Source organism: Peromyscus eremicus, chromosome 3 (assembly GCF_949786415.1).
Source record: "Peromyscus eremicus chromosome 3, PerEre_H2_v1, whole genome shotgun sequence".
Taxonomy (NCBI): domain Eukaryota; kingdom Metazoa; phylum Chordata; class Mammalia; order Rodentia; family Cricetidae; genus Peromyscus; species Peromyscus eremicus.
The window spans coordinates 371,814-394,134 of NC_081418.1; the positions used below are offsets into that span (position 1 = coordinate 371,814).

The 22,321-nt window shown below is 42.5% G+C and overlaps 1 protein-coding gene across 10 annotated transcripts in view; it reads left to right on the top strand.

Moving 5' to 3' along the window:
* The first annotated feature begins 2,229 nt into the window (after nucleotides 1-2,229).
* Srpk2 (SRSF protein kinase 2) overlaps nucleotides 2,230-22,321 on the top strand; it is a 218,734-nt gene continuing 198,642 nt past the window's right edge. For 6 of the 10 annotated variants that reach the window (XM_059257199.1, XM_059257196.1, XM_059257202.1 and 3 more), the window contains exon 1: nucleotides 2,230-2,466. Coding sequence is in view for 7 of the 10 variants with exons in the window: in XM_059257196.1 (XP_059113179.1) it covers nucleotides 2,396-2,466 (71 nt within the window). In the remaining 3 variants the exon portion in view is untranslated. Of the gene's footprint in view, nucleotides 2,467-16,597; nucleotides 16,729-16,811; nucleotides 16,867-22,321 lie in introns of those variants that run through there. The other 4 variants (XM_059257206.1, XM_059257197.1, XM_059257200.1 and 1 more) reach the window with 4 other exon arrangements.

The following is a 22,321-nucleotide window of genomic DNA, read 5'->3' on the forward strand; positions in this document are numbered from 1 at the left end:
CTTTTTTTTTTTTTAATGTTCAGGATAATATCTATCTTATGTTAATCACTAATACACATACATCAGTTTATGATTTTTTTTAATGTCTTTGTTTTTGAGACAGGGTCTCTCTGTGTAGTCTTGGCTAGACTAGAACTCACCATGTAGATCAGACTGACCTCAAACCTGCCTCTGATTCCCAAGTGCTGGGATTAAAGGCATGTATCACCATGCTTGGCATGACTTGTAGCTGTGGCTGGCCTAGAACTCACAGAGATCCACTTGCCCTGCCCCTGTCTCCCAAGTGCTGAGATCAAAGGCATGTGCCACCTTGACAGCTCTGACATGATTTGTTTTTGTAAGTCTTTCTCAAAATTGTGTAGCAGGAGCTAAAGAGATGCTCAATAGTTAGGAGCACTGGCTCCTCTAGCAGATGACCTGGGTTTGGTTCTCAGCACCCACATGACTGCTTATACCCATCTGTCATTCTAGCTTCAGGAGGTCTGAAGCTGCCTGCTGCCTTCTGCCTTCTGTGGGCACTGCAAACATGGGGAGCACTTAAACACATACAGGCAAAACAGTCACACACATAAAAATAAAATAACTGTTTTTAAAATCCAGTAGTAGAGGTCTCTTGTTGAGACCTGTGTCATACAAGGAACTACTGGGGTTGTTTTAATGTATGATCTGGGAAGCCCTGAGGATCTAGAAACCCTATCAGGAAGAAAATAAAGTCATAGTAATAGTCAAGTTTTGGTCTTTATTTTCAGATTTTTTTCTTACGAGAGTCCAGGGAGGGCTCCCAGAGGCTACATGACACAGAATGGCAATAGATTGAATGAAGAAGCAGGCATGACAATTTGTCCAGATTAATCAGATATTAGAGAGATTTGCAAGGATGTTACTTCCAGGAGAACATTTTGTTTCAGAAAATATGAGGCATTTTTGTTTCATTAAAAATGCTACTTAAGGGCCTGGAGAGATGGCTCAGCAGTTAAGAGCACTTGCTGTTCTTCCAGAGGATCCAAGTTCAATTCCCAGAACCCACTTGACAGCTCACAACTCTGTAACTCCAAGATCTGACATCTTCACACAGACATATATGCAGGCAAAACACCAATGCACATAAAATAAAACAAAAACTATTTTTTAATGCTATTTAAGCTGGGTGGTGGTGGCACATGCCTTTAATCCCAGCACTTGGGAGGCAGAGGCAGGCAGATTTCTGAATTGGAGGCCAGCCTGGTCTACAAAGCGAGTTCTAGGACATCCAGGGCTACACAGAGAAACCATGTCTCCAAAAAAAACCAAAACAAAACAAAAAAAAAAAGAAGTGGAGTTTAGAGTTGTGTGTAGTGGTACATTCCTATACAGTAACTGTGAAGCCAAAGGCAGGAGAATTTCTGTGAGTTTGAAGCTAGCTTGGGCCTCAAAAAGCAAAGTGCAAGAGAACATACATGCTTATGCCATGGTGTGATTCAGCTTGGAGGTCCCTTGCCACAACCAGTACATGCTGTTTGGACTTCCAGCCTCTGAGTCTGTGAGGGAATAAACCTTTTCATTTCTTCTTTTTCTTGGGAGGCACCAAGTTTCATTCCGTGGCCTACGCTGAGCTCACACTCATGGCAGTCGTTTTGCCTCAGCCTTGCTTCCTGAGAGCTGAGTGTTGAGATCATAGGCATGAGCCTGAGCTTAAGCTTATTTTCTTTATAAGGGGGAGGAAAGATGATAAGGAGGATGGTAGTTCATCAAGATGCTAAGACAGGAGAATCACTGTGAGTTAAGGTCAGCCTGTGACCCATTGCAAGTTCCAGACCAATCTGGGCTACATGAAACTCTGTCTCAAAATAAAACAAAGGAAAGAAGAAAAAGATGAGGAAGACACGGGTGTCTGGCATGATGGACCGTACCTGTAGTGCCACACACATGGCAAGGAGAGGACTAGTAAGAGTTTAAGGTCAGCCTTGGTTACATAGTAATGTTGAGACCAGCCTCTAAGAGATCTTGTTGGTTGAAAAAAAGAGGTGTTAGGGTGGGGTGGACTGGAAATAAAGTAAAGTAGTAGAGTGCTTCCCTAGTATTTGTGAGGCCCTAGGTTCAATTCCCATCACCCAAAAAAGAAGCAGAGGGTTTTTTTTTCTCTTCCTTTGAGCACACTGCATTTGCTTTTGTATAGAATCTGGCGGAAATGATGGATTGTGACTTCTGAGGGTAGGTCATAAAAGGCATTATAGTTTCTTCCTTGTTCCCTCTTGGGTCACTTGCTATGGAGAAAGCCAGCCAGTTCAGCAGCCCTATGGAGAGATCTAGGCTGTGAGAAGGAGACAAAGCCTGTTAGGATCTGAAGTCTCCTATTAACAGCCATGTGAATGAGCCATCTTAGGAACAGAGTTTCCAGCCTCTGTCGAGTCCTCAGATGACTGCAGCCCCCAGTGACATCTCATCTCATCAGCTGAGCTGTCCCTCCACTCCCAGACCACAGAATCTGTGAGATGATTAAGTATTTACTGTTTAATTTTAGGATTTTTTGGGGGGGGAGGGTAGTCTGTGTGTGCTACCAAGGTAGTCCGTGTGTTCAAACCGAGGGTTTTGCACACATTCAGCCTCTCAGCCTCTGAGCTCTACTTTGAACCCTAAATATTTGTTGTTTAAAATGATAAATTTAGAAGAGATGTATGTAGCAATAGATACAGATACCTAATACATCCCATAATGCCTATGTGTAAATGTATAAGACTAGCTAATAGTTACTGAATGCATGGACACTTCCTAAATGTTGTATGCACTGATTTAACCTTCAGAACAAACATAATTAGATACTTCTCCAAATTTTCGTTGTGGTAGGTTGGTTGGTTGTCTTGAGACATGTTTTCTTTCTTTTTTTTTTTTTTTGGTTTTTCGAGACAGGGTTTCTCTGTGTATGTAGCTTTGCGCCTTTCCTGGAACTCGCTTTGGAGACCAGGCTGGCCTCGAACTCACAGAGATCCGCCTGGCTCTGCCTCCTGAGTGCTGGGATTAAAGGTGTGAGCCACCACCGCCCGGCCGAGACATGTTTTCATTATGTACACTAGGCTAGCCTTGAAAACACTTATCCCTCTGCCTCAGCCCTCCCAAGTGCTGTGATTATATGTAAGTACAACCACACCCAGTGTTCTTCAAGTGAATTTTTTAGTGTATATGTGAATTAATTCATTATCAAATTTACAGGTAGATAATAGTGCTGCCTGCAGTTGGCAGGTTAGGAAACTGAGGCACAGACAGACATCTTATTCAAGCTTCCTCAGGTGCTAAAAGGAAAAGTAGCATAGGAATTAGTGGTCTGCCTCTGCTGTCCCTGCACTAACATCTGTCTGTCACACTGCTGTTTTGATGGTGTCGGTGTTACTGGGAAATACTCTCCAATGACATAATAAGTTCCAGGACAGCCAAGGCTACACAGATAAGCCCTGTCTCTGTAGCAGGCTTTCTCAGACCACCAGCCCCAAAATCATGACAAAGAGACTTATTATTAGTTATGAATGCTCAGCCTTTTTTTATGCTTCTCCCACTAACTCTTATAACTTAATTTAACCTGTTTCTCTTTATCTGCATTTTGCCTCAGGGCTTTTTACCTTTCATTCTGTATGTCCTACTTTACTGCTTCTTCCGTGTCTGTCTGTCTGGCACCTGCCTGGCTTCTGGCCCCGGGTATCTCTCTCGTTCTCTTCCCTCCTAGATTCCTCCTCCTACTTATTCTCTCTGCCTTCCAGCTCCATCTATTCGTCCTCTGCCTAGCTATTGGCCGTTCAGCTTTTTTAGGGGGGACCAATTAGGTGCCTTAGGCAGGCAAGATAAAACAAATGCAACACATCTTTACATACCTAAACAAATGCGGCATAAACAAATGTAACACACCTTTACACAGTTAAAGTAATATTCCACAATAGTCTCGAAAAAACAAAACAAAACAAACAAACAAACAATACAGGTATAAGCCTCACAATAGAAATCATGGAATAGAGATGAAGAGATCTTCCTAAGAATTAGAAGAACTTAGGAAGGAACCTAGGTTCTCATCCATTAAGGCCCCTAGATGAATTATATGAACCCTCAAGGCTTTTTCAATTCCATCATATATTAAAAATACCTTTTAAGCTGGGCGGTGGTGGCACACGCCTTTAATCCCAGCACTCAGGAGGCAGAGCCAGGCGGATCTCTGTGAGTTCGAGGCCAGCCTGGTCTCCAAAGTGAGTTCCAGGAAAGGCGCAAAGCTACACAGAGAAACCCTGTCTCGAAAAACCAAAAAACAAACAAACAAACAAAAAAACCTTTCAATACACATCATTATTTAATGACTCCACTTGGAAATAGCAGAGTGAAAATGGTTTTACAATGTTCCTTTCATTTTCTATTAAATTTGTTAAAAATGGAACATTTTTAATGTAATGTCTTGAATTTCATTGTGCTAGGCTAGGGGAAAGAGGTCTGCTTGTGTCCTGAACTTCAATATTATGTAGATGTCCTGAGTTTTACACTCTAAAATGAATACTTTCCATCCATTCTTTTTGTTTGTTTTTTCAAGAGAAGGTTCCTCTGGGTAGCCCTGGCTGTACTGGAACTCCATATATAGGCCAGGCTGGCCTCAAACTCAGAAATCTGCCTACTTCTGCCTCTTGAGTGCTGGAATTAAAGGCATGTGCTACCACTGCCTGGCTATTCATTCTTAACTATATCCATTATACTAACTTGTATATGAATCAATAAATGAATTGTAGGATAGAAATACAAATCATACTCAGAAAAAAATATTTTCCTTTTGTTTGGGTATGGTGGTACATACTTTAAATCCCAGCATGGAGGCAGACAAATTTCTGTTGAGTTTAAGGGCAGCTTGGTCTACATAGTGAGTTCCAGGTGAAGTAGGGCTGTACATAGTGCGACTTTCTCAATTTTTTTCTCTTTTAAAATGTCATTTGTAAGGAGACTGGAGACATGGTGTCTTAGGGAGTGAAGACACACCAAGATGATGGCAACTCTTATAAAGGAAAACATTTAATTGGGTGGTTTACAGTTCAGAGCTTCAGTCCATTATCATCATGATGGGACATGGTGGCAGACATGGTGCTGGAGAAGAAGCTGAGATTCCTACATCTTGACTAGCAGGCAACAGGAAGTGGCCTGAGACACTGGGTGTGTCTTCAGCATATATGAGACCCCAAAGCCCACTACCACAGTGACACATTTCATCGAACAAGGCCACACCCACTAATAGTACCACTCCCTTTGGGGCCATTTTCTTTTCAAACCACTACATTCCACTCCCTTGCCCCCAAAGCTTATAGCCATATCATAACGCAAAAATGCATTCAGTCCAACTTCAAAAGTCCCCATAAGAAGTTCCTTGTCTGTGTATCCTGCATAATGGGCATTAACAGCTTAGATGCAAGATTGTAAAACATCGGTAGTGAACTTCTGCCCTCCGGGGTTCTCCCATTGTGCTGTAAGCCTGTATTTAAGACCTCCTCCCTCCTTCAATAAATGGCATTCGTCATTAAAAAAAAAGAAAAGAAAGAAAGAAAAATAAATAAATAAATAAAAAGAAAAAAACCTAAAAAAAAATTAAAATTTTTTTATTACATTTTTATTGAGGCCAGCAATGTGCCCATGCCATGGCACACATATGGAGGTCAAAGGACAACTAGCAGATCTCCATGTGCAGCCAGCTCAGGTTGTCAAGCTTGGTGGTGGCAGGTGCCCTTAAGCTCAGCCATCTTGTAGGACTGATTTTTCTTTTCTTTTTCTTTCTTTCTTTCTTTCTTTCTTTCTTTCTTTCTTTCTTTCTTTCTTTCTTCCTTTCTTCCTCTCTCTCTCTCTCTCTCTCTCTCTCTCTCTCTCTCTCTCTCTCTCTTCCTTTCCTTTCCTCCTTTCTTTTCTTTCCTTTAGGACAAGACTCATGCAGCATAATTTCCCTCAAATTTACTATGATGCAAATGAAATCTTCAATTCCTGGTGCTCCTGCCTCAAGCTCCAGAGTGCTTGTATATATATACAAGTCCCCATAATATGTAACAATCTCAAACTTATTTAAAAGTCTACAGTTCAAAGTCTCTTCTGAGAATCATTCAATCTCTTAACTGTAATCCCCTATAAAATCAAAATCAAAAAGCAAATCACATACTTCCAACACATAATGGCACAGGATATACACTACCATTCCAAAATATAGTGAAGGGAGCATAGTGAGAAAATACTGGACCACAGCAAGACTGAAAACCACCTGGGCAAACTCCAGACTCTGCACCTCTATGTCTGATGTTAAAACGCTCTCCAGATCACCAACTCCTTTCAGTTTTGTTGACTGCAACATACTTCTTTCTCTGGGGCTGGTTCCATTTCCTGTTAGCAGCTCTCCTCAGCACATATCCCATGACTCTAGCATCTCCAACATCTTGGGATCTCCGAGGCAATCCAGGCTTCAACTTAACAGCTTCACACAATAGCTTCCATTCAGGGACACTTCTGACACATGCCTGGCCTCTGTGGCTTTTCTTAGTTGCAGAGGCAAATTCCATAACCTGTTTATTTTGTCCTTAACTCTAAAGTCAGCATGTGGCCAAAGCTGCCAAGTTCTGCTTCTTGCTGGGGCTGGACCATGGCCCCCTTGTTCAAGTATATCTTTACTAGCTTTCTGTTTTCAATGGTTTCCTTCACTGCCTAAGCTTGGCTGTCTTAAAACTGGATCTGTAGGCTAGGCTGGCCTTAAACTCAGAGATCTGCCATCCTCTGCCTCTGGAGTTCTGGGTTTAAAGATGTGCCCCATCACACCTGACTCTAAGCTTTTCTTTAATTCCTTTTCACAATTTGGAAACAGCTGGGTAGGATCTTTTCCTGAGGTCATCACTCTCTATATTCCAGTTCTTAATCTGTTTATCTCCTTGAACACAGGATTTAGCTCCATTCCACTTCCTGGTGCTTCTTTTCTCCTCAAATTGTTCTCCATCTTGTATTTTTCCTTGTTCAGCTTGCTCCTTTTCATTATAAATCTTAATTAGAGTTACCACCAATAACCATATAACAGAGTCTATACTAGGCTGCTTTGAGATTTCCTCTGCTAATCAAGTTAATCCAAATCTCTTCATTTTAGCTTCAGACAGACTCTTGGGACAAAGGCAAAAGGCAGCCACATTTTTCACCGAAGTATCACAAGAATGTCTCTAGGCCACATTCTAAAGTTCTTGCCCTATGAAACCTCTTTAGCAAGGCTCCCAGTTCAAATCCCCGTCACCACCACTCTCTTCTGAGCTCCTACTAGTATGGGCCCATCAAGTCCCACTTAAAGCATTCCATTTCTTTCCTAACCCAAACTCTCAAAGTTCATATTACTCCAAACAAAGACATGATCCAGACTATCACAGAAATATTCTAGTCCCCAATATGAACTTCTGTTTTAATTAGGATTCCTATTGCTGTGAAGAGACACCATGGCCATAGCAACTCTTATAAAGGAAAACATTTAATTGGGGTGGCTCTTGTACAGTTTCAGAGGTTTAGTCCATTATCATTATGGTGAGACATGGTAGCATACAAGCAGACATGGTGCTGGAGATGCTGAGATTCCTACATCTTGACAAGTAGGCAACAGGAAGTGGTCTGAGAAACTGAGTGTGGCTTCAGCATCTATGAGACCTCAAAGCCCACCTCCACAGTGACACACTTCCTCCAACAAGGGCACACCCACTTCAACAAAACCATACTTCCTAATAGTATCAGTCCCTTTGGGTTTTTTTTTTTCCAAACCCCACAGATGGATTGGCAGTTAAGAGCACATTACTTTAGGAGAGGATCCTGGTTTGATTCCCACATGGTGGCTCTCAATCATCAGTAACCCTAATTCTAGAGGATTCAACCAGCATGCATGTGGTATATATACATGCATGCAGGTAAAACCTTCATACACATAAAGTAAAATAAATAAACCTAAAAAAGTATGTAAATAAATATGTCATTCTGAACTGTGATATACCTAGAAGAAATGTTTAATTTTTAAATCAGCAAATATTAGGTGTAAATTTGTATTATTTTTTTGCAGTATCTGATACGTATAAAGTCAATGATGAATTTGGTGTATTTTAATTCATTAAATTCAAAGCCATTTATAAATATTCTAGATACGAGTATAGGCCTCTCTGAACTTAGAGAAGTAGAAATACCTGGTAAGAAACCTCAAAGGACTTTCATTAACTGTTAACATTTCAATCAAGACCATCTTCTCAAGAGATGTGTGTGTGGTTTTGGTTTTTTTTTTGTGTGTCTATGTGTGTGTGTGTGTGTGTGTGTGTGTGTGTGTGTGCATTCGTGCACACTCATGCAAGTGGGTGCACAGATGCACATGTGCCACAGTGTACTTATGGAATCAGAGGACAACTTTCCAGAGTAAGTTTTTTCATTCAACCTTCATTGTGGGTTCTGGCGATCTAACTCAAGGAGTCTGGTCTGTGTGGCAAGGACTTTTACCCGCTGAGCTATCTTTCTGGCTCTGCTCTTATTTTGTATAAAGTCTAGAGTTGTGTAGCTTAGGCTGGCCTAGAAGTCACTGCGTAGTCCAGACTGATTTGAACCTGTGACATTCCTTTTGTTTCAATATTTACCTCTGATCCCAGTACTGGGAATATGGAGGTGAGTCACAATGCTCAATTTTGGTTGCTTTCCTTGTTTCTTTCATCTGCTCAACCTCCTTTGCTTTATTATTTTTTCATAAAAATGTTTAGGTCAGGGGGTATAGCTGAGTGGACGTGTGCTTGTATAGCATGCATACAAGGTCCTGGGTTCAATCTTTAGTACCCATGTGAAACAACAACAACAAAACCAACCAACCAAACAAAGATAAGACCCTACCATCCACATAGTACATTACATATTCACATCTTTTGGTTTTTGTCTTCTGGCAGGAGAGTTAGGTTCCCTAAGGGTGGGAGATTTTCCTATGCTTCCTTGACTGCAATAGACACAGTACTTAAATAATACCTGTTATAAGAGTGATTTGGTGAGCATTTAACAATAGAGTCAGGGCTAAGACATGGCTCAGCAGCTAAGAATGCACTGTTCTTGCAGAAGACCCAAGCTGATCTCCCAACATCCATGTTGGCTGTTTCATATCCTCCTGTAACTCCAACTCCAAGGCATCCAATGCCCTCTTTTGGATTCTGTGGGAACCTGCACACATGTTGCACTCACTTTCATATATATATATGAATAAATAATAATAAATTTAAAAAATTAAGCTGGACTGTGGTGGCACATGCCTTTAATCCCAACACTAGGGAGTCAGAGGCAGGCGGATCTCTGTGAGTTCGAGGCCAGCCTGGTCTACAGATTCCAGGACAGCCAGAGCAATACAGAAAAATCCTGTCTCAAAAAAACAAAATAAATAAATAAACAAACAAACAAAATTGAATGTAAAAGATATGATAAGCAGATCTGGGTATGTGCCAACTTTCAGAAGCTCTTATCTTCCTGATTTTGAAGCCTAAGTGCTGCAGTTCAAAATGTGCACCATCACACGCAGCTCCCAGTTAACTTTATAATTAGTGCTCATTGAAGACTTACTCTTTTGATTATGTTACTAACCTGTGAGGATTGATATTATTTCCATTTCCCAGATATTACAATAAACTTGAAAAGTTCTACAGACATTAAATAGCAGAGAGATTTCAATGTTAGGCTAAATAAAAGAATCAAGTCACCAAAGGCCACATGTCCTATGATTTCTATTTATTTTAACTCTCCAGTCCAGATGGGTCCATAGATACAGGAACTGAATGAGGGCTTGCCTAATTGGTAGGAGGAATGGAGAGGAATGCTAACAGGGTGGAGTTCTTTTAGGGGGAACCAACATGGTTCACTTATTTTAAATTTTATTTATTTAAAATTTTGTTACTTTATTTAATGTGTATGTGTGTGGGCAGAGGACAACTATTGGGAATTGGTTTCCTCCTTCTACCATGTGAGTCCTTGGGTGGAACTAAGGTCACCAGTCTGGTCAGCAATGCCTTAACCCACTGAGTCGTCTTTGCTGCGACCGTTTATTTTTACCTATTTATTTATTTATATTTTTTTGAGACAAAGTCTAGCTATGTATCTCTGACAGAACACATTCTGCAGATGAAGTTGGCCTTGAACTTGTGATAATCTTCTTGCTTCTGCCTTACAAATGTTGGGATGACTGTTGTGTATCACTATGCTTCAGTGACCTAGTTTAAAAATTAGATTTTAGCTGGGCATGGTGGTGCACACCTTTAATCCCAGCACTCAGGTGGATCTATGTGAGTTTGAGGCTAGTGTGGTCTACATAGTGAGTTCTAGGACACCTTTCAAGACTATGTAGAAAAAAACCCTGTCTCAAAAAATCAAAAACCAAACAAACAATGAAACCAGACTTTGATGATGGTTCTCCAACCTTGAGAATATACTAAAAATTATTAAAGTGTATGTTTTAAGTAGTCAAGTTACATGGTTAAACAACTTACACTAAATAAAATGGTCATTGCTGGGCAGTGGTGATGCATGCCTTTAGTCCCAGCACTCAGGAGGCAGAGCCAGGTGGATCACTGTGAGTTTGAGGCCAGCCTGGTCTATAGAGTGAGATCCAGGACAGGCACCAAAACTACACAGAGAAACCCTGTCTCAAACCCCACAACCACCACCAAAAAAAGAAAAAAAAAGTCATATAAATTGTTAATAAAATAATTAAAATAATAAAAGAAACTATTTTTTTAAAATTTATTTATTTATTATGTATACAGAAGAGCGTGCTAGATCTCATTACAGATGGTTGTGAGCCACCATGTGGATGCTGGGAATTGAACTCAGGACCTCTGGAAGAGCAGTCGGTGCTCTTAACCTCTGAGCCATCTCTCCAGGCCCAAGAAACTATTTTCAAATTCAGATCTTGTTTATTTCAAGCTTCTAATCATCTCCTAGGAAAATGTAAGAGTAGAGATATGCCTGTTTCTGAGATCGCATTAGGGCAAGCCAGAAAGAGGTGCTAAGTAACCAAACAAATAATGTCCAAAGAACACTACAAGGCTACAGGGTTTACTTGGCCAAATTTGACACAGTTTAAGCATCAAAAAATAAATAAAAGCTAGGTGGTGTTGGTGCATGCCTATAATTCCAGACACTGGGAGGCAGAGGCTAGAAGAGCAGGAGTTTAATATCAGCTGTGATAGGGCCTGGCCATGGTTTTGTTTGGAGGACTATGGAAGACTTTGGGACTTTGGACTAGAAAAGCAGTTGACCACTTAAGCAGGGTTTAATAGGCCATTCTTGAAGGAGCATGAAAGACAGTAGTGCTCAGAGCAATGTAAATTTTAACAGCTTAATTCCAGAGGTTTCTGAAGGGAAGAATGTTAATGAGTGGCCTAGACACCATTCTTGTGATATTTTGGTAAAGGATATGGCTGCTTTTTGCCCTTGTCCTAAAATCATGCCTGAGGCTAAATTAATGGGATTAACAGAAGAGATTTCAAGACAATCTAGTAGTCAGAAGGTTTCTCTGGTCCAAGGTCCCACTGATGCATATAAAATTATAAAGAGGCTTATATAAATTATAAAATCATTCAGAGGCTTAATATTAATCACCAACTACATGGCCTATGGCAGGCTTCTTGCTAGCTAGCTCTTATAACTTAAATTAACCCATTTCTATTCATCTATAAGTTGTCACATGGCCGTGGCTCACTGGTACTTTCACATCTTGCTTCTCCTGGCAGTGCTGGCATCTTGCTCTCCTCTGCCTCTCTTCTTCCTGTCTCCTCAATTTCCCACTTAGCAGTAACCTGACTTGCCATAGGCCAAATGACTTTATTTATCAACCAATCAGAGCAACATATGTTCACAGTGTACAGAAAGGTATCCCACAGCAGTCATGTGGTTATTTGTCGTCATTCTTATGCAGGTCTATAATAAAAAGATAAGCTGGACAAAGAGAAATAAAAAATGTACAATTTGATGAGAAAGGAGGACCAGGAAAGGTGATGTTGCAGCCAAATCTTGTACTCAAGGAGATAAGAAGTTTAAAGAAAAGCTTGATGCTAAATGGAATAAAGGGAATAGTGATTGTTATGCCCAGATTTCGGGGACCCCCAAAAGACCACTACAGAGATCGAATCCCATATGTAAAAGCAAAGAGCCTTTATTTTCAAGCTCGGAGCTTGGACTCCCTGTCTGACACAGTAGTGAGAACAGAGATCCCAGAGCCCAGGCAGGGTGGGGTTTTTATCATAGCAGAGGTTGGGGTGAGGGGATTTCCATGGTTCAGGACCCTGGTTGGCTGACATTTGTCTAGGGGTATAGGGAATGTTTGGAATGTCAGGTATTTCCTCTTAGATGCAGGACCTCCTTGGGTGGGGTCAGCTTATGGCTTTTCCTGGGTCCAGGGGTTGCCTACCAGAAGCAGTGGGCTTCTAAGCCTGTCATGGGAACTGTGTGGTCAAGCTGTTTTGCCTCCCCTGCCCTCCCCCCCACCCCAGTGATTTCAGGGCAGGACTCCACCCAGCTAAGCTTCCAACTTGTGAAAAGGAATGAAAGAAAAGCTTAAGCAGTGAAGGAAACTATCAACAACAGAAAGTTGAGGCAAATGTAATTGAAGAAGGGGGCCAGGTTCCAGTTCCAGCAAACAGATTAATCTAGCAGTTTTGTTCACATGGTTCTGGCTTTAGAGTCAAGGATACAAAAAAAGGGTTTTTAGAATCTCCCTTTGGGGCTAAGGAAAGCTGCTGAGACCAGGTGTATGTCAGAAGAGCCCTTGCATGGAGGCCTGGAAAGGCCATTGGGTGAAGCTGTGAAAGTGAAGCCTAGATTTTATTGGAGACCCCAAGATTTTAGAGATGCCAGAGTTGTGGGATACCTGCCAAGAATAGATGTAGACCAGGTGTAGGCCAGCCCAAGAGAGAGAAGTGTGTTGCAGTCAACAAAGCTAAAAGGAGTTGGAGCTCTCAAGAGTGCTTTGGCATCAGAGTTTGGAGTTTGCTCTGTTGGGTTTCAGTCTTGCTTTGACCCAGTTATTTCCTCACTATGTTCCCTTTCTTTGCCTTTAGAACAGTAATTTTTTTTTTTTTTTGTTTTTTGAGACAGGGTTTCTCTGTGTAGCTTTGCGCCTTTTCCTGGATCTCGCTCTGTAGACCAGGCTGGCCTCAAACTCACAAAGATCCACCTGCCTCTGCCTCCCAAGTGCTGGGATTAAAGGCGTGAGCCACCACCGTCCGGCTAGAACAGTAATGTATATCCTGTGTCACTGTATGTTGTAAGTAATTTGCTCTTTCATTCTGATTTTGTAGGGGGTTATGAAATTGTCATGAATCTCAGAAGACTTCGGATATATAAACACTGTTGAGACCATGATAGACTATAGAGACTTTTGAAAGATTGAATACATTTTTTGTGTTATAATATGGTTACAAGCCCATGGTGGGCAGGGAGTGGATTGTGATGGTTTGAATAAGAATGGTCCCCATAGGCTCATATACATAGCCACTGGGGAGTGGAACTCTTTGAAAGGATTAGAAGATTAGGAGGTTGTATTGGAGGAAGTGTGTCTCTGGGGGTGGGCTTTTCTTTCCTCTCCTTTCTTTCCTTTTCTTTCCTCTTTTTCTCTTTTCTTTTCTCTTTCTGGTAGCTGGGAAGTGAACCTGGGGAGGGCACTGTGATAAACATTCTACTTCTAAGCTATATTCCTAGCTCCCCTCCCCACTTTCTTCTTCTTCTTCTTTTTTTTTTTTTTTTTTTTTGAGTTAGGATCATGCTATGTAGGTGAGGCTATCCTGGTATGTTCTATGCAGCCTGGGCTGTTAAGGCAACACTCCTACTTCAGTCTCCTTAGTGCTTCAATCAAAGGTGTGCACCACTGTGCTTGACTTGGTCTTGTCTTGTCTTTCTTTTTTTCTGTTTTTTTTGAGACAGGGTTTCTCTGTGTAGCTTTGCACCTTTCCTGGAACTCACTCTGTAGCCCAGGCTGGCCTCGAACTCACAGAGATCTGCCTGGCTCTGCCTCCCGAGTGCTGGAATTAAAGGCGTGCGCCACCACTGCCCGGCGACTTTGTATTTTCTATTTTAAATAATGTGGTCATGCCAGGTGTCAAGTGGGATCTCCTTTTATTTTGCTTTGCACGTCCATAATGATTAATGATTTTGAACATCTTGTTATGTACTCGTTGGCCAGTTTCATGTCTTTGAAGAAATGTCTATGCAAGTCCTTTACCACTCCCCCTTTAAAATATAGACTATTTTTTAATACAAAGGGAAAAGTTATCTTTTTTCCTGGAGAAATGATTGAATGGATGAAATCTTAGCTTGATGCACTGAGACAGACATACATCATTTATATAGTGCACTTGATAAATTATTGAATTTGACTGTAGTACTAGGCAAACAAAAACCAAACTGAGAAACATTTGCAAAACAGAACTAGTCTTCAAAATAGTCACTGTTTATGGTTCATGACTGTCTTCCTTGTACTTGAGAAGCCAAGGCCTTAAGCAAATGTGCAGTTAGATATTGTAAACTCAAGACCAGCCTTACAGACACCATGAAACTAGTCTCAAAAAAGTCTCCCAAACACCCCAATTGTCATGCTAGAAACCTCATCCAACTACTGAGGGATCTGGATGCAGAGATCCATGACTAGGCCCCGGGTGGATCTCTGGGAGTCCAATTAGCGAGAATGAGGAGGGTTTATATGAGCAAGAATTGTTGAGACCAAGGTTGGATAAAACACAGGGACAAATAGCCAAACAAACGGAAACACATGAACTATGAACCAATGGCTGAGGGGTCACCAACTGGATCAGGCCCTCTGAGTGGGTGAGACAGTTGATTGGCCTGATCTGTTTGGGAGGCATCCAGGCAGTGGGACTGGGTCCTGTGCTCATTGCATGAGTTGGCTGTTTGAAACCTGGGGCCTATGCAGGGTCGCTTGGCTCGGCCTGGGAGGAGGGGACTGGACCTACCTGGACTGAGTCTACCAGGTTGATCTCAGTCTGTGGGGAAGGCTTTGGCCTGGAGGAGATGGGAATGGGGGGTAGGCTGGGGGAAAGGTGAGGGGGGTGGGAGGGGGAAGAACAAGGGAATCCGTGGCTGATATGTAGAACTGAATTGTATTGCAAATTAAAAATTAAAAAAAAATAAAAATAATTATACTCAGGAGCCCATCAAGGAAAAAAAAAGTCTCAAACAGGGATTTTTCTTTTTCTGGTATCCGGGAAAGAACCTAGGTAGGGCCCCACCGATTATTCTAAACATAGTTTAAAGCAAAGGCAAGAGTGCTAACAGCAACTAATGATCTTGGATTGGAAAAAATGTCATCAAATAGATTTTATTGGAATATTTCAGAAAAGGGAACAATGCCTTGTAAATTATACATAGACAGTATTGGATTTTCTTGGGAGTGATAAGGACATTCTGGTTATGTAGAAAAATATCTTTGATCCTCTAGCAGATAGGCGATGAAATGTTTAGGGGTTGAGAGTAACAGAGTCTACAAACTACTGAATGATTCTGCAAAATAAACCATGCACACACATAGAGAACAAAAAAAACCTAATGAATGTGGGTTAATAGTGCGGGTTAATAGTGCTGATCACAGCATGTTTGATATTTTTTAAAATAAAAAATGGAAAAAGTAAAATCTCTTCAAATTCAAAGTGGCCTTGTAAGACTCAAATGATGATACAGTTGTAACCAAAGAAGGACTCAATGCTCAGGACGTGTATCTTCCAAAGATATTGTAATTGTTTAAAGAGACAAGAGAACACTGAAGTGATAACTATGTGCCAGTCAGCTTGATTCACATCTTAGGCAGCCTGGGAAGATGGAAAGAGAAACCAGCCAGGCCTGAATAGGGATAAGGACTGATAGAACTGTTTGACCTATTTAGGGTTCAGTTTCTACATTGTAGGAGGAAGAAAAAGAACTGCTTTACATGATTCTAGTTTTAAGTTTTCATCTCATGGTATCTAGAAAACTGGGCTTCATGCGCCAAACTTTCCTTTCAAGCTATGTGCATCTTTTCATTCACTAAACTCATGCAGTCTTGGAGGAGTAGGAAAAGGAGAGAGAGAGGAAATCACTTCTCCAAGGTCACACACTCAAGGACCCAGGTTCTCCAGCTCTTGGTCTTGTGCCTTTTCCACGCTTGCCGGAGAGGAGAAGGCCACGCTCATGGGAATGCAAAGACGTAGAGGCGCAAAAGGAGAGAAGAGGCCGCGGGAAGAGAGGTGGTGCGAGACCCGCGAGGGCGCTGGTCAAGGAAGGGCTCCTGGAGAGGCGTGCAGCACGACCGGCCCGGGTGCGGAGCTGGGAAGAAGGGTCGCGCGGTTGGGCCTGGTGCCCAGGAGCGGGAGGCCTGCGGCGGCTGTAGGGCAAAGAAGGCAGAGGCGGGCTGTAGGAGGCTGGGCGCGGAAGGCCGTGGGTGCACTGCCGCCTTTCTGCACAGGTGGGCTGCGCCCAAAAGGGCGCGGCCGGGGTCCGGACCCCTACACGCGGGAGGTGAGGAGGGGGCGGGGCCGCGGGGCGGGGCCGCGGGGGCGGGTCCCATTGGCCCCCGCGGGAGCGGCCGCGGCGGCGCAGGCGCGGTTCCCGCCTCCTCGGCCGGCGAACGAGTGGAGGCTGCATCCCGGTGCGGCTGGTTGTCGCGTCGCTGCCGCCTCCGCCGCGGAGCACCCCCTCCCCCGCGCCCCGCCGGGCTGCCCAGAGTCGGAATGAGCTCCAGGAAAGGTGAGCGGCGCGCGCGGTCCCTGCCCCGCCTCGCGGCCCGCAGGCGGCCCGCCCGACCGTTAATGTGTCTTCTCTCTCCTCAGTGCTGGCCATTCAGGCCCGAAAGCGGAGGCCGAAAAGAGAGAAACATCCGAAAAAGTGAGTCCGCGCGGCGCTCGGGCCCTACCCCGCCCCGCCCCGCTGAGGGTTGCTTGCGACCGCGCAAGCAGAGCTTCCTGGTCCCCGGGACCGGGGCTGTGGGTCTCCCGGGACGCGGCGCCGGCTCTGCGTGCCCCGGCGGGGGAGGGGTGGGGGAGGGGCGCGCGGCCGCGGGTTCCGGAGCTGCGACCTGGCCCAGCGGCCTGAGAGCTCTGCACTCCCCCCCGCACCTCGCGACCCTTATCCACACCTGCGATCCGCACCGGTCCCTGCCCCGCATCGGTCAGATTGTGAGCAAGGGAGGGAGGCGACACCTGGGCTGAGGGAGCCAGTGCACTGCCGCCTCTGCCTCCTCCCTGCCCCTCCTGGGCCATCCAGCTGAAAGCCCGAGCTGCTTGTCAAGTGGTTTGGACTCGGGTGTGTTCCTGGCGACTTCAGCTCCGAGACCAGTGCGTTTCGGCTCTCGGGTTTTTCATTCGAAACTTTCTGCTTGGGTCGAGCGTTACTTGCGTGCTGCGGCTGCGCCTAGGTCGCTCTCTGCAGCCGGCGGTGGGCGTGTGCGCGGGCGGGTCCCGCGTGGTGCTCCGGATTGAATCCATCAGCTAGTGATATTTCAAATGTGCCAGCTCCAGCCACCTCCATTCTGGACGTGCAGCCCAGTTGGGCGGCCGCTGCTGGAGAAGCCTTTCGCGGAGAGCTAGGTGCTCTGAGGGGAGTGTTCCTCTTTCCTCCCTCTCTGGGTTTGCCGGACCAGAGTTCTTCAATATCTTTACTCACATTGGTTGTTTTGTTCTTCCTTTTGCGCAAGAAATCTGTGTGTGGTATCTTTGACACTATGGAGAACAACAAAATTGCCTTTAATAAAATCCCGAAATACTGTCTATTTTTATTTTGCAAGGAATGAGATATCCCTCAGCTAGGTGATGGTGGTGGTTGTTAACTCTTATTGGCCCTAGTCGCAGCCTAGAGGATTTCCCTCCCATTTGATGTTATCTAGGAAAACTGGCAGTCATTGCTAGTGTGGAGGTATTTTACAACAGGATTGTCTTCATTCAAAATTGAATATAATGAGACTGTATTTATAGGATTTCATAAGATGTGGGTATCTACGTAAAAATCTTTTCTTGGGAGGCAAAAAGACTTGAAAATAAAAATTGAAAATGAAAAAAAGTTTTTATTATTCTGTAAGTGTTTGGATTTGGGTGTGTAGAACCCTGACACCTGTGGATGTCAAGTAACACCTTTGAAGAGTTGAATCTCAACTATGTGTGGGACCTGGGGATCAAACTCCAGTTGTCAGGCATGGTCATAAGCACCTTTAATTTATCCTCTGAAACATCTCCCTGGCCCAGATACGGGGTATAAAATATTGAAACCCATTGTCAGCTTCTGCTAGTTTAAGATGCTTTCTAAAAACTAGTGCTATTGCTGTTCTGTGATGGCTCATGCCTTTAATCCTAGCATTCTTGAGACAGAGGCAGGTGGATCTCTGAGTTCAAGGCCAGCCTGGTCTACAGAGTGAGTTCCAAGACAGCCAGGGTTCCACAGAAACCCTGTCTGGAAAAACCAAAAAACCAAAAACTAAACCAAACCAAAACAACCCCCCCCCAAAAAAAAAAACAAAAACAAAAACCAGAAAGGAGTTGAGAAAGCATGGCCCTACTATTTAGGATATCTCTTTCTCTGCATATAAACATACATTCATCTGTGTGCATATTACATGTGCATATAGAAAAAGCATTTTTAATTGAATAAACATGCATTTCATTATTTTCCTGTTTCAGGGTCTTTCATAATGGCCAAGGGTCTTTGCTCTACTATAGTTTGGATTGGTGGTAGGTATGTAAATAGTTAGGGATAGCCACATAGTTTATCTAATCTTATATCACTTTGCCAGTCTCTTCCATTGTGTGCTGTGTTTGAAGGAAAACAACAGTTAATGATGGGATGAACTGGCTTGACATAATAGGTGTTTGTCAGTAAGAACCCAGATCAAGTCAGTGATTGTGAAGTATGACTTTTCACTTAGTTTTTTTTTAATTGAGATATTATTATTTGAAAATAATTGCTGGATATAATTATTTATGTATTCAATATGTATTTGTGTGCCTTAGAAGATGATGAGAGAGCTTTGTACATGATGGTAGTAGTCTGTGAAGCTTAAAATCTATGGAGTTTTGATCAACAATTTCCAGAATTTAAAATCCTGAATCATGATACGACACTAATGGAATTCATGGGTTTCTGGTACATGCACTGCTCTCACCAAATGTGAGGTCGAACTGTTGACCTTGTGTACATCCTATTTCACAAATGAGTCTGTCAGATACACTAAGCCTATAGGCTGAAGATGATGCCCCAACACTGTGGAGAAACCTCAGGTGACTGTCCAGGCAGCTGGCTGTTTCTGTCAACTCACATTTTTTCTGGAAGCTGCTTGCATGCACTTCCTGTTTTTATTTTTTATTAGGTAATATTTCCCTCTTGGGTCTCTGAGGGAGTTGAAGATTAGTTAGTTATAGTTGAAGATTAGATAGTTATAGTTTTCTTTGTTAAGAATTTCAGAAAAGAAACTCACTAAGTGAAAGAGGTGTAAGTGTATAAATTTGAAAGATAGTTATAAGATAGTTCTGTTAGTAATATAAGTTAGGATAGAAGGGCTGGAGAGATGGCTTAGCGGCTAAGAGCACTGACTGCTCTTCCAGGGGACCCGGGTTCAATTCCCAGCACCCACATGGCAGCTCACAACTGTCTGTAATTCGTTTCAGGGGACCTGACACCCATGGCAAAACATCAGTGCACATTAAATAAAAATAAATAAAATTAAAAAAAAAAAGTTAGGATAGAAAGTGAATCAGGTACATTTTGGACTTACCAAAATAGGATAGATAATGGAATTATTTTCTCTGAATTTGTCAAATACAAATGGACTAGACATTGTTTAGGTATTTGTTGTTTGTACATGTGGTATATAGTTATTGTACTTTTGTATATAGTTTTTCTTATATTAGTTATAACTTTTTTCCTTTTTTCTTTTTATTAAAATAGAAAAGGGGAAAAAAGAATTTGTACTGTATCAAGCTGATAATAGAAAAAAATAAACAAATAAAAATGAAAAAAAATCTATGGAGTTTTGAAGAGCGCCATCAAGAAGGTAATTTCAGATAAGCAGGGCAAAAACTTTTAAGTAATACTAATAAGATGACTTTTGTACACTGCCAGTCATTGCTTGCTGTTTGCATGCATTTCTATGTTGTGACCCACTGTAAGGTGGATGCTGTTCTTATCACCATTTTGAGATGAAATGGGGATGTAGCAAACAACATGCTGTCTGCTAGGTTGAGTCTAGGCAGCCAGGGACCAGAAGCCACTTCAACTTTGAGGAAATGACATTTGGGCAGAAGCTAGGATGAAGAGGAGGAGGGAGTGGTTTGGGGCTATGTGATGAACTCAAAGGACATGGTGGTTAAGTGATAGATTCAGAGGTGGATATGACACACATAGGGTTGTGTAGGTCATTGGAGGCATATATCTGGGTAAGATGGTCTCTGAAGCGCATTGGCTGACTGTGAGGATGGGGGTGGGAGTGAGAACAGAGCTAGTCTATAGTAATAATACATGATAAATGAGCAGCTTTCTAGGTTGAAGGAATGGCGTTGGACAGAAGGGACTTCAGGGAGCTGGAGGTCTTGAGGTCTTCCTCTTTTCACAAACTGCTCTGACAGTTTAGAACCACACAGCCTTGTTTGGATCAACATTCCAGTGTCCTGATGGCTATTGTTTTTGCATTTTAAGTCTGGAGGAGACTAATTTTAAACTGTGGTAGTGACTTGACTGAGTGGGCCTGGCCTGATGCAGTGTGATCTACTTTTGTCATTACTTCCATGTTATATGCAAACTGACTTTCTTTCTTTCTTCTTCTTCTTCTTTTTTTTTTTTTTTTTTGAGACAGGTTTCTCTGTAGACCAACTTGCAAAGATATACCTGCCTCTGCCTCTGCCTCTGGAGTGCTGGGATTAAAGGCATGCGCCAGCCACCACCACCTGGCAGACTTTTCGTTAATTTTAGTTCATTGAGTTCTGTAGACTTTCATGGATTGAGGGTGTGTCTGCCCCTCCCCCAGTATGTATGTATGTATGTATGTATGTATGTATGTATGTATTTATTTATTTATTAAGGGTTTATTTATTTATTATGTATACAGTGTTCTGCCTGCATATATGGCTGCAGGCCAGAAGAGGGCACCAGCTCTCATTACAGATGGTTGTGAACCACCATGTGGTTACTGGGAATTGAACTCAGGACCTTTGGAAGAGCAAGCAGTGCTCTTAACCTCTGAGCCATCTCTCCAGCCCTCTCCCCCAGTATTTATATAGTACAGACTGGTCTCAGAATTGAGTTCCTCTTGCTTCAACCTCCATATTGTAGGATATGAGGTGTGGGATTCTGTGCTGTGGTAATAGGTTAATTTTAGTACTTCAGAATTTGTAATTGTCAGGAATGTTTTCTGCTTAGTTGAGTCAAACTTTAATCTTTTTACATTGTTTCAATGAGTATACTTTGCTTATTGTTAATTTTATTGCTTTGAGAGTATAGGTAGCAGAGATTTACTGCTTAATTCAGAACTTAAATTATATTTACAACTTAATTCAGTCATTAACTTGATTTTGTCCCTTCCCCTTTTTTGGGGCATGACAATGTCTCCATGATTCATAATCCTCCTGCCGCAGCCTGGGTATTGTTGAGATTACAGGTATGCACCATCATACTTCAGTCATGAATTTTCTGTGTAAGCTGTATTTCTTAGCACATGGATTTTTGCCCTAGGGCATTTGTATATGTAGGAAATTAAAAAAATTTTTAGATGGTCTTATGTAATTTGCCTGACCTTAAACTCAATGTATAGTTAGCATTAATCCTTTTGGCTCCACCTTGAAAGTGCTGGACACACAAACCTGCATCAAGACATCTGTCTTGTAAATGAAATATTTTTAAGGTCTCATATTTGTTGATACTTCTGGAGGGGGGCACTGGGATCAAGCTGCAGAGCCTTATGAATGGTAGGCACATTCTCTGCCAATTGACTGTGTTCCTAGCCACATGACTTATTGATATATAATTCATAAAGTATAAACATTATCTTTTAGAGAATTGGGTGTGGTGGTATATACTCTTATAGACCCAGCTGCTTTGTGGAGGCAGAGACAGGAAGATTTCTTAAACCCTAGAGTATATGATAATCCTGGGCAGCAGAGAGATACAGTCTTAAACATGATTTTAGGGCTGGAAAGATGGCTTAGTGGTTAAGAGCATTGGCAGCTATTCCAGAGGTCCTGAGTTCAGTTCCTAGCAACCTACGTTGCAACCATCCAATGAGATCTGGTGCCCTCTTCTAGAGTGCAGGCATACATTCATACATAATAAATAAATCTTAGCAAACAAACAAACAAAAAAA